This window comes from Eleutherodactylus coqui, chromosome 6 (assembly GCF_035609145.1).
Source record: "Eleutherodactylus coqui strain aEleCoq1 chromosome 6, aEleCoq1.hap1, whole genome shotgun sequence".
In the NCBI taxonomy this organism is placed as follows: domain Eukaryota; kingdom Metazoa; phylum Chordata; class Amphibia; order Anura; family Eleutherodactylidae; genus Eleutherodactylus; species Eleutherodactylus coqui.
The window spans coordinates 89393175-89405914 of NC_089842.1; the positions used below are offsets into that span (position 1 = coordinate 89393175).

The 12740-nt window shown below is 41.9% G+C and overlaps 1 protein-coding gene across 1 annotated transcript; it reads right to left on the reverse strand.

The window, feature by feature from the left end:
- Positions 1 to 3691: 3691 nt before the first annotated feature.
- On the reverse strand, positions 3692 to 12368 carry LOC136632347 (cornifelin homolog). The gene is made up of 4 exons (XM_066607152.1): positions 12222 to 12368; positions 10349 to 10460; positions 9515 to 9651; positions 3692 to 4676 (listed from the first exon to the last, which is right to left on the reverse strand). The coding sequence occupies exons 2-4, from the start codon at positions 10452 to 10454 to the stop codon at positions 4587 to 4589; spliced, it is 333 nt and encodes a 110-aa protein (XP_066463249.1). The 5' UTR covers positions 10455 to 10460; positions 12222 to 12368; the 3' UTR covers positions 3692 to 4586.
- Between the last annotated feature and the right edge of the window lie 372 nt (positions 12369 to 12740).

The window sequence follows — 12740 nt, forward strand, 5'->3', positions numbered from 1 at the left end:
CAACACTAGGAGGTCATACGAGATCCGTGACTTCATAAATTGCAAGACACCCGGAGTGGTATATTTGGCAACTTGCCCTTGCCCCCTTGAATATATAGGCAAGACCAAACAGCAATTTAGGAGGAGGATCTTGGCCCATGTTGGGAATGTACGAAGAGGGGAACATACAAGCCTGGCGAAACACATGAGAGACCATCACGACAATGACCTAAGCCTTCTCAAGTTCCAAGGAATTGAATTGATCAGGTACAATGGAAGAAGGGGAGACATAGATAAGAAACTCCTACAGAAGGAATGCATGTGGATTCATAGACTCAAGACCTGTTCACCCACAGGCTTGAATGAACAGTTATCATACACTTCCTTCATTTGAAATTTCATCCCAGGCACCAATCCCCCTTCACTTTCCTAAACCCCCCCCCCCCCCCAAGTCTTTGATTAAACATCTGAGAAATGTATGCGTTTTTTGCTTCATACTTTAACTAACTGTAATCATCCCTCTAAAAACATATAAAATAATCCCTCCTAATTCTCCCCAGAAGAGAGCTATAAACTTTATCTGAACATATGAAACCCCCTGCCTTCATATAGACTCGTGAAATCCTTTACAGGGCTCTAGTAGGGAGGAGGGAGCTGTCCAGTGCTGAACCTCCCCTCTGCACACTGATGCCCGACATCCCGACAGCAGGGAGCTGTCCGATACTGAAGCACCTGTGATAATGTGTGTTATCCAGCCTGTATCGTGAGAAAGCAAGGGGGATTGTCCAAATCATAGCCAATTTCTGGGATTGGATGGGATAAGAGAGGGAAGGAGGAGCTCCACACATATAAGCACTGCACTTGTCAGACGCGCGGCACTCACTACAGGGATGCCGCCAGATATCACGGCTGCTCCCTCTGTTACCTACTAATGCATCCTGATGAAACAGTGCATACACCAAAGAGCACTGTAGAAATGCGTCGATGACGTGGTTTTAGTGAGTCAGTAACCTTCCAGATAGTTAGTTCAGGTGTTAGAACTAGACGGCTGCCCGATACCCTCTGTCGGGCAGCTACATCGGTGCCGACTTAGCTTCTCCCTATTCACAGCGCTGCTGTGTACAAGTACAGGGTTTTTTCACCCAGAGTCCTGCATCCTCATTAGTATTTAAAGTGATCTGTACTACAGGAACAGCACTCTTTAGCACTGCAGACTTTCAGGCACTTTTAACCCTTTAAGTGCTGGTTTGGTGCAAGAGTTAGCAACTACTCCCTGAATTGTGTATTAATATTCAGGGTAGTAGTTTTGAACTGGTGCCATATATTTCTTGAGTGGAAGGGCTCTCTATATACTAGTTAACCCTCTCCTCTTTTTGATCTACCTATTTCGGTTGATTATAATTTGGAGTTGCTTGAATGAGGAGCATATATAACTAGGAGAGAAAAACCAGTTCTTTCTCTGTATTTATCACTGGTTCTTCCTATCCCCTCTTTTCTTGGCACTATTTAACCCTTTGCTAACTGGAACTTCTGAACCTTAATTGAGCCTTATATTACACATCTATACTGATATTTAAAGTGGAGGCTCTCCATTACCCCACTCTTATTAATATCAGTTTTTGGCTCTCTCAGCTGGTCCTTTCTTTGACACTTAACCCTCTCCTCTCCTTGAGTGGTGAATAACCACCATTTACTACATCTGAATAAAGGGTTATATAGGGAGTATTTAAACACTGTGCTCATAATCTAATCCTCCTCTTTATATATCTCCGGAGGAGGGTCTCAACTCAAGTATATTTAAGCACAGTGTTGTGTCTGAGCAATATACATAACACCTTGTTCTCTATCTGGAACTCCTGTCTGATTTGGGGACCTATCATGAGGGTAACCCCATAATTTATTTATTTATCAGCAGGAGGTGGTTTAAACCTCACTCACTTCAATGACTAATGCCACATCAATAAAGGAAGATTGTCATCTCATGTGCTTCATAAATTTGCACATGAGAACTGAGACACCTAATAATTACTAGTGGAAGTCAGTGCTGAGGGACCTACTTAGGTTCAGGGGAGTGAAGGGTTTTTTCCTAATACCTCAACCTAAGATATATGTTGTGTTCTGTCCAATTTGATTTTAATTATTATTAATAAAGTTAGTTTTTTAATTAATTCTTCTTCAGTGACTACCCCTTTTTTTTTTCTTCTCCCAGATGCATTAACTCTTCAGGAAGTTTATCTGAGACAGAAACAAACCACACTTGGCATTCCCATATCTAACACAAAAAAACAACAAGGAGGGATGGGCTTACCAAATCTACTCTTATACTATAAAGCAATTCATATCGCAAGATTTTCTCTCTGGTGGATACTAAACAGGATTCACCGGATATCAACCTAGAAAAAGTCCTACTTGGGCAGGACAAACAAATACTACTTTGGTCAAATGAGTTCTAAACTATGACATTGAGCCCAGTCATAAAAGGCACTATTAAAGTGTTGAGGATGCTTTTTTCATCCCCACTTTTCAGCAGCTTTTTGCGAGAAGTGGCAGAAGTCCCCGACATTCTATTCCATTACTTTCAATGGGATCGGCACAGCTGCTGATCCCATTGAAAGCACTGCTTTGGCAAGCCCCGTGGAATGATTATCGGGGAAGGGCTTGAAATATAAGCCCTTCCCCAATAATCATCAATAAGTGTGAAATTTTTTTTTTTAAAATTATACTCACCTCTCCTGCTCTCAGCCGCGTCCTCCTGCTGGCTCCCTGGCACTGCTACTGAGCTCTTTGAGCAGTCGGGGATTTAAAAATCCCCGCCTCCTGAAAGGGCTGTGCAGATTGGCTGAGGGCTCAGCCAATAGCAGCTACTGCTTAGCTATTGGCTGAGCACTCAGCCAATCACACATAGCCCTTAGCTATTCATTCATAAATCCCCGACTGCTGAAAGAGCTCAGTAGCAGCGCCAGGGAGCCAGCAGGAGGACGCGGCTGAGAGCAGGAGAGGTGAGTATAATTTTAAAAAAAAATTTTCACACTTATTGATGATTATTGGGTAAGGGCTTATATTTCAAGCCCTTCCCCGATAATCATTCCGCAGGGCTTGCTGAAACCATTGATTTCAATGGGATCGGCAGCAGTGCCGATCCCACTGAAAGCAATAGAATAGAATGCCGTGGACTTCTGCCACAGCTGTGACAGCTGTGACAGCTGTGGCAGAGGATTCTTTCATCCCCGCGGTCCCCACGGGAATGAAGGAAACTCCTGCCACAGCTGTCACAGCTGTGGCAGAAGACCGCGGCATTCTATTCTATTGCTTTCAATGGGGCTAGCGCTGCTGTCGCTAGCCCCATTGAAAGCACTTGCGATATGCCGGTTCTATACCGGCCTCTTTCTTGCGATGCAAGATTTTTCACGTGCTCTCGCAGCGCAAGAAAGAAAAAATCGCCAGTGGGTGGGAGCCCTTAAGGGGTTAAATAGTTCTCTTTAAATATCATTCATATAGAATTTGTCTTGAGCACCAAAGAAGAATTTTGTCCAAATCGTTCTTCTGGGATAATAGAATAACCCATATTGATGCCACCCTTATGATGTCCTACATGGAAAATGTCCATCTGGTTAGCGTTGAGGAGCAATGCTGCTATGAGACGAACATTAGGGAGTTGTTATATATGCGCTTGTTTCCTTAGTAGCTTGTAAAAAGCATGATTGATTCAATGAACGTTTTTGTAAAATTTTTAATTAGAATATTTTATACACTGCAAATACATAAAGATCTTAATTACAAAAGGAGTATCAAAATGGAAATGTTAACATTATACACAGGAATGGGCAAATTTTACTGCACCCTGCAGCAATGATCTCCAATTTGTTGCTTTCCGGCTATTGTGAAGCAGCATGCCCGGACAGACGCATTCTGGGAGCTGCAGCTTCACAACATCAAGAGATCCACAGGTTAGGGTGCTTCTACACAGGACCATATGTCGGGAGCAGTTGCCCAACAGGTCGGCCCAGCAATAATCGTGCACAGGAACAATCGTCGCTGACTGAATGGAGGCGAAGTGGCCGGGGATCGTTATGGGCCGCCTGCCTCCATTCACAGGAAGTAGGCAGTCATTCATAAGTGAAGGATGGCCTGTTTACACTGAACAGTATATCCTTCCGTTTGCTGCATGCAGAAACTCAATGATGAACGAGAAGTGAAAGACTTTCCGTTTGTCGTTCAGTTGGGGCGTGCGTTTATACTGAACGATTATTGCTGGATTGTGGAATTATGAATGATAATCGTTCCGCTTAAAAGCAACTTGAGAGTTGATTGCGCTACAAGAGAATGTCACACGTTACATTGAGAGATACCAGAAGTTAAGAAAACTTTCTAAATATTGGAATAATTGTCATTAGAGCAATGAGTAAATGTGTAGGGGCTTCTTGAGTAATGTATAGAATGTATATAGTAAAATGCTTCTTTCTTCCATATGGGAGATTATGTAAAAGATGAAATGGTCAGAAGTCACATCACTCCAACTCCAACCAGAGACGATATCACAGCACTCTATCATAACAGTCCATTGACACTCAGCATATCTTCAAAAGTAAAACCTTTATAGGGTACTATCATCTCCTGGCTTTCAACTCACGGGCCATCTGACAGAGGGTACATTGGCCGCAGAATGCGAGGCATACCCAATCGTCACAGATACTTCCCTGTAATACAAAATATAAGCGACACATTAGAAAGGTAAATGGAATCCATGATGAGTATTAACCCTGCTGCTCCTGGGCTTTAAACCCGCATTATTGTAAGCATACAGCGTGAGTTTAAAGCTCCTGCCCATCCAATCTTTTGACAGATGAGCTTGTGCTGTTATGGCTGGGAGTGGAAAACCCCCTTTTCCTGACCGTTTAACCCCTTACATGCCACGATCAATAGGGGCTCCCACTGTCACACATCAGCACTTTGCAATTCGATCACAAGGTACTAATGGGTTGCCTTGTCTGCCATGTCACTCAGTCTATCACACCCTGTCTCCAGCAGAGTCTAATAGGCTGATATCATATGCATAGTATACTGCATTACAGAAGAAAGGTTGCATTTACACTGCAAAGATGATCGTTTAAAAAATCGCTTGTGCGCAATCACTTTGCATAAACTACTACCGTACTTGGTACTAATGCCTATTAGTTCCAAGTAGTAGCTTGTGAGCCACTGGGAGCTGTAGTCAGGGAACCACAGACCACCCGATGTTTCTTGATTACATTCCTTTTGTTCTGGTACAATGTTATCAGCTCCCCTCCCCCCCCCCCCCCTGCCCGGGGGCAGAGCACAGCATGCAATCCTGCTTATTAGCTGTTCTGCCAAACTATGGTTTTCAAGCCGGACTCAAGACCGTCATTCCGCAGAAAACTGAAAGATGGGCACATTTAGACACAACGATTATCGCTCAAAAAACGACTCCGAGTGAATTGTGAGCGATAATCATTGTGTCTAAATGGACCTTAATTCAGTGCACTATGCTAGTGATCGAATAATTGCCTTCAGGGACTTAAAATAGTGTTAAAAAAGTTCAATAAAGTTTAGTAAAAAATAAAAAATCCACTGTAAAATTTAAAAAAGAAAACATTCCTTTGCAGAATACTTTTTAAATTATAATGCCAATAAATATACACATAATAGGTATCACAGCACTTGTGATGGTCCGAGCAATTAAAATACTTAGTTATTTATCCCACATGGTGAACGAGGTGAAAAATCATTTTTAAAAATGTCAGAATTGCTATCTTTCATGTGTCTGCCTCACAAAAAATATATAAGCTTTGTAAGACAACAGGTCCAATTACATTTTTAGTGGTTTTTCTGGTCTGTAAACAGATAAACTAGGCAGGTTGCTTCTGAGTTTAATGCATGGCTACTAGAGTTGAGCGAGCGTACTCTGCCGAGCTTGATGCTCGTTCGAGTATTAGCCTACTCGATAGTGCTTGTTACTCTAATGAGTATCAGGCCGTGTTCGACCCCGCCCCAGTTTTTGGCTCCTCCCCGCTGTGACGTGCCAGTTTTGGCCCCTCCCCGCTGCCACACAGTGCGCGCGTCAATGGCAAATTTTTTGGCTGGCAGGCAGGGGGAGAGAGAGGGAGAGGGAGAAGGAGAGGGGGAGGGAGAGAGAGAGAGAACACACGAATCAAGAAAAAAAAAGCTCGGGACCTGGCGTCCTACATACAACAATGCTTGAGTCTCCCATTGTAGTCAATGGGGTTTGTTACTTGAGTAGAGCTCTCGAATTTTACGAAAAGCTCGACTTGAATAACGCGGACCCGAGCATCCCTTAACTATATTAAGGGAGATAATACCATTGCTAACCATATGAATAGCTACTTTTGTTCAGTATTTTCAGAAACTGGTTTTCAGAGTGATATGTTTAGGCCTGGTAGTACTTCTGGTTGTAAGGGCTCAGTTCTAGTGTTTTGGGAGGGTGATGCTGTAAGTGAACTTAGACGTTTAAAGTTGAATAATGCGATGGATCTAAATGGCAACCACCCCAGAGTTCTTACAAAACTCCAATCTGTAATTTCTGCACCTCCAACTAAGGCCCCATGTCCATGGGCAGAATTTAATTGCAGAATCTGCACGGACGATCCGCAGTCCAGTAGCCCATAGAGAAACATGGGCGTTCACAGCTGAATTAAAGCATGCAGATCTGTTTTGTAGACCTTTTTGAAGCCATCCAATCCGCGGGCCATCCACAATTGACATTGTGGACAAGCCACAGACTCTGCGGGAAAGCAGGAGTTTTGAAAAGAAAAACTCCTACTGCGCATGTGTGTCGGCGTGCCTGCACACATCCGCAGTGAAGAAGATAAAAAAACAGCAGAAGACCCCGTCGGGTAATCGGTGTCCTCGGCCGCGGGAAGGGTCGGATTCCACTGCGGCCTTCCCCAATACGGAATCCAATCCGCCCATGGACATAAGGCCTTATTTGTTTACTCAGTGCCTTTTACAGCTAATGTTCCTGATGATTAGGGAATTGCCAAAGTTGTACCCATCCCTTTTACAGATAAGGGTTGAGTGTTTGCTTATAACACAAAAATGTACAATAGGGTTGATATTCCTGGTGGTGTATTGAACATGGAAAAATATTTAGCTTTATGGAATAAATGGTCAAAACAAAGGTAACTGGAGTTCAGTGTTAATCCTCAGAGTATCCTATATCGGGTCTTCTGTTTTATTTGGACTCTAGAAGAGAAAGATTTAGGGGGTTCTGATTTCTGACCACCTCAAATTGAGTCCACAGTGCAGTCAGGCAGCAAAGAAAGCAAGTGGTCTGCTTGACTGCATAACTAGAGGCATGACCAGTAGAAAGATGAAGATTGTGATCCCACTGTATAGAGCTCTAGTGAGAGCACATCTGAAATACTACTGTGCTCAGTTCTGGAGATATCATCTACAGAAAAACATTGACAAAATAGAGTCCAAAGATGGGCTACAGAAATGGTGGAAGGTCTCAAAAATAAAACTTATCAGAAAAGACTTGAATAACTTAATTTTTAAAGAGTGGAGGAAAGTAGGAAAAGGGGGCGCATGATCAAAACTTTTTAAAAACTGTTAAAAAAGTTAAAGTTATATATACGTTTCAGGAGGGAAGTGCTTAGTTTAGAAAACTGAACACTAGAACAAGGGGGCACAATCTGAGATTACTTGGGGGAAAAATCTCAACAATGTCAGAAAGAGTAGTAGATGCTTGGAAAAAACATCCAGCAGACGTGTTTGGAATAACAACAATAAATGAATTCAAGCTGCCTGGGATGAGCCTAGATCTGTCCTAAGAGAGAACTAGGAAGGAAATAACATAAGGGCTGACAGGATGGAACCTGTGTACTTTTTTGCTGTCAAAGTTATGTTTCTAAAAAGTGATCAAAAAGTTGCATGTACCCCAAAATAGTATCAATAAAAACTACAACTCCTCCTGCAAAAAACAAGACATCACATAACTCCATAGGTGGAAAAATACAAAAGCTATGGGTCTTGGAATGCGGCAATGCAAATTCAATTTTCATTGTATAAAAATAGTAAAGGATCTAAAAAAACTACATAAATTTAGTATCACTGCAATCCTATTGACCTGCAGTATGAAGGTAGAAGGTTATTTATGCCACACAATGAATGCTGTAAAGTAAAAAAAAAAAAAGCATTGTAAAATTGCTGGGTTTTTTTTGCTACACCTGCCTCCCAAAAAGCGGATTAAAAAGTGATCAAAAAGCCACCTGTGGTCAATCGAAAATGGTAGTAGTAAAAATACAGGTCATCTCGCAAAAAATACGTCCTTATACAACTCTGTTGATGAAAAACTATTACTGTTCCAGGTCTTGTAATGCTGCGACTGAGAAACTATTTTATTTTTTAAGTATTTTTAGTGTGTGAAAGTAGTAAGACGCAAAAAACTATATAAACTTGGTATCACCGTTATCCTGCTGATCCAGAGAATAAGATTGTCACTTTTTTTATCACACGTTGAATGCCAATTAAAATAAACCCAAAAAGCAGTGGTTAAATTTGTATTTTTTTTACATCCCATTACACGTTCCCCAAAGTGGTGCAATTAAAAAAATACAACTTGTCCCACTTAAAAAACAAGATTTCACATAACTATGTCAAGCAAAAAATAAAGTTTTTTTTTTTTTTAAATAACTTGGTCATGAAGGTGCAAAATCGGCTAGTCACTAAGGGGTTAAAGGATTTGGCACACAAAAAGGCAGATTACATGTTGACATGTTGCAGATTTTGCTCCGGGATGTGCTGCGGAATTCACTATGAAATCCAGGGTGAAAATCCACAGCATAAATTGACATAATTCGGATTTAAAATCTGCATAACAAGTCATTAAAAAAAAAAGTATGTTGAGGAGAATTTGTAAAATATTATCCACTTTTCTGCTGTTGTAAATTTTTTTTTCACCTTAAAGAGGTTGGCCCGCGCCGAAACGTTTTTTTTTTCTTTTTCAACCCCCCCCCCCCATTCGGCGCGAGACAACCCCGATGCAGGGGTTAAAAAAGAACACCGGAGAGTGCTTACCTGAATCCCCGCGCTCCGGTGACTTCTTACTTACCGGTTGAAGATGGCCGCCGGGATCTTCTCCCTCGGTGGACCGCAGGGCTTCTGTGCGGTCCATTGCCGATTCCAGCCTCCTGATTGGCTGGAATCGGCACGTGACGGGGCGGAGCTACACGGAGCCGCCATCCAGCACGAGCGGCCCCATTGAGGAAAGAAGAAGACCCGGACTGTGCAAGCGCGTCTAATTTGGCCATTAGACGCCGAAAATTAGACGGGCTCCATGGAAACGAGGACGCTAGCAACGGAGCAGGTAAGTGAAAAACTTCTTATAACTTCTGTATGGCTCATAATTAATGCACAATATACATTACAAAGTGCATTAATATGGCCATACAGAAGTGTATAGACCCACTTGCTGCCGCGGGACAACCCCTTTAAGACTTGGATCGATCCCACAGATATGACAGCCACTTAAGATACTTTTCTAAATAAAACTTACCGGGATGCCATATCTTTCCCTGATGCCTGTCCGCATGGCAACCGTAGTGCCAAATAGGAATGGCAAGCAGCAGCACTCTCCAAAGTCTGAGGCCACTCTACATCCCAGAATGCAAGGAACAAATGTCCCACAAAGACCTAAACAAAAGGAATATCCGAATGGGTTAAATACGATATATGTGACTGCTTATAGCAGAATATAAGATATATGAGGCATCGCATTTGTTGAGAACTCCCAACTATATCTTGGGCTTCTTGGAACAAACAGCGAGTTTATATTTTAGTAATGTTCGTATTGTTTCAATGCCTCTTCTTGAAACATTTAACAATAGGAATATGCAGAGGCGTAACTTGAAGCTCCCGGGCCCCGATGCAAAACTTGTAATAGGGCCTTCAACTATAATGCTTTACTCATAGTACTGGGCTCCCTATATGGAGAAGAGAGACCTTATGGGCCCCCTAAGGCTCCAGGGCCCAGGTGCAACCGCATCCCCTGCATCCTCTATAGTTACGCCCCTGGGAATATTTAGTTGTGCTCCGAAGATGACGTATGGCAGATGAAGCCTTATATATACGTCTCCTCTTGTAAATGTGGTGATGTACGTAAGTATGTAATAATAATCTTTGCATAGCATCAACTTATTCAGCAGCGCTTTCAAAGTACATGAGTATGTAGCTCCTACTTGATATAGATTAACACTATGGGCTGTCTATATCCATTATTAACCAGCCTACCTCCGTACATCTACATTTATTTGCTTTAGTGATTTGCCAACATTTTTAGCTCTCAAAAGAAAAAAAGAACTTTTTTGAACATCCACCCATGAGGACTTACAGATTCCCATGTCCTCACAGCAGTCCATGACGTCAGAGCTCCACTGACTGCTACGGACGCCATACCCTTGTATGGCTTGGGGTTGAACAGTGACTGGATAAGACATTGTGATCTGGAAGACAAGAATATACAGTAATTACATTGACAGAATTAACTTTCGACAATGAGAAGTGTTGTACAAACCACAACCAACCACATCCACCCCGCCCCAGTCTAAGATTAGGGGTTTTGGTGCTATTAATGATGCGATTGTACTGCAGACCACCTCTCTTTCTTTGTACCCCACAGGTTGACAGATTTCCTAGATTCATGATTACAGAGTTACAAAGTACGAAGGAAACCAAAGAAGGCTCACACACATGGGCGTATGTTCCCTGCATATTGCATGCATAATATACACAGTTAACAGCAAACACACATGTAATGTGTATTTGCTACATATGTTAAATTCCCACTGCCTACACTGGTGCATATTACCCATGTAATATGCACCAAAATAGTACATGCTGCGTTTTTTTTTTTGCGACCGTCATACACTTGTGTGAGTGAGCCGAAAATCTATTACATATTACTGCATTACATGGAGGGATTGGTTGAAAGTTGCAAGCTGCACTGAACTGTTTGCTTATTAACTCCCCGCTATGGTAAATACTGTACTGGCAATGACCCGGTAAATAAGAGAGTGAACATAAATGGAGTCAAATGCAAATAACTTATTTTCCAAAAGCATTTGAAGGTGAAGTTAACCCCCTCAGGACTGGACTGGAGTACAGACATACAAAAATTGGAACTGATGGTCCTATAAACATTTTAGATGTTGTAAATTGATTATTATTAAGATATCTGTATTTTTCTTGACATTACTGACAGTTTCTTAATTATTGAATATCGTGGAAATGTTTCAATTAATTAATTAAAAATGCGCATCACATAAGTTCTTTATGTCTTTCTTTGCTCATCAGTATAGAAAGACAACACCCATGTAAGGTTCGGTTCATATGGGTGTCATGGGTTCCTTTTAGAAGTCACGTCGCTCTACTGGATCCTTTGTACAACACATCCAACAATGCCCAATTCACCCCTTTGATTTACAGTGGGCTTCATCAAGGAATTCCGTCATGTTAGGCGGCAATGTGACAGGAAAAATGTACTTTTTTTCTCCAGCGAACAATGATCTGAATATGCTGGCTTTGATTTGGATTGTTCTATACGAAGTGATAATCATAGAAAATACAAGACTCATTGTAAGATCTTTACAAACACAATGTCTCCCTATGTATACGCAGCCTACTTATGACTCTACACCCAACAGCAGGACACGATCAGCAGGGACTAAGAAAACTATGAGCAATGTAATCCGACCATAAACATTACTAATGCATTTGCCCATTGACACTGAATAACTACGTAGATGAAAAATCTCAACACGGAAAAGTTCTCTATGCCGGCTCTGGCATCTTAGCGCTATTATTTTTCTACAGTATGGCCTGGAAAAAACTGCAGAGATTATCAAAACCGGAGCAAAGGAATATTGGAAAAAGTTGCTGATTGCAACCAATCAGGTTGCAGCCTTCATAGTAAAAAATGGAGCTGGAACCTGATTGGTTTCTGTTGGCAACTGCTCCATTTCATAAATCAGCCCCCAAATCTCCAAACGATTAGCAAAATGTCACAATTCCTGATCCGGAGTCTTTATCCAAGGGTCCATTTATAGCAATTGCCCATCTGTAGGATTCCAAGGGATCAGAATATATAGAAAAACGGAAGATAATTCTCAGCTCAAAAAGTACAATTCTGTAAGGAGCTGCATCCAATGTAAAAGTGAAGCCTGGAGCACACGCATAGGACAGTGGTCTGAAGAGCTGACACTTACTTGATCCGCAGAGTTGTCTCAGGTGAGGATGTTCTGTGAGCTGTGGCAATTGAGGTCAGCTTTTGCTATTTATACAGAACGTGAACACTAACTGGGAGGGCGCAAGTAAAATGTGACATCACCGCCACCTCCCTCACTAATTCCCAAGGTATTTTTTGTTGTATTCCTTCTACCTCAACTGTCGCCGCTCGTATTTCTCTTCTTTCACCTTTCCTTAATCCCCCCCCCCCCCATCTACCCCATCCGCTCTACTGGTTCTTTGTGATGCTGAACCTGTTACTTCTGGCATAAGTTGACAAGGGAAACTTGATTTTCTACTTTGAAAGTCAAATGGAAACTAATGCAGATTTGTATCCTAATAGATTTCTAAGTGAAGCTTTATGGAAAGCGTTACAGATTTTCTATATATTCATATACATATTCACAGAGGTGCTGCTGGCAGGCAATGTGGACAGCAGGAGGTGCAGTAACATCAGGGTATTTAGATACAGAGCTAAAGGGGCAAACTGAATTATTGCC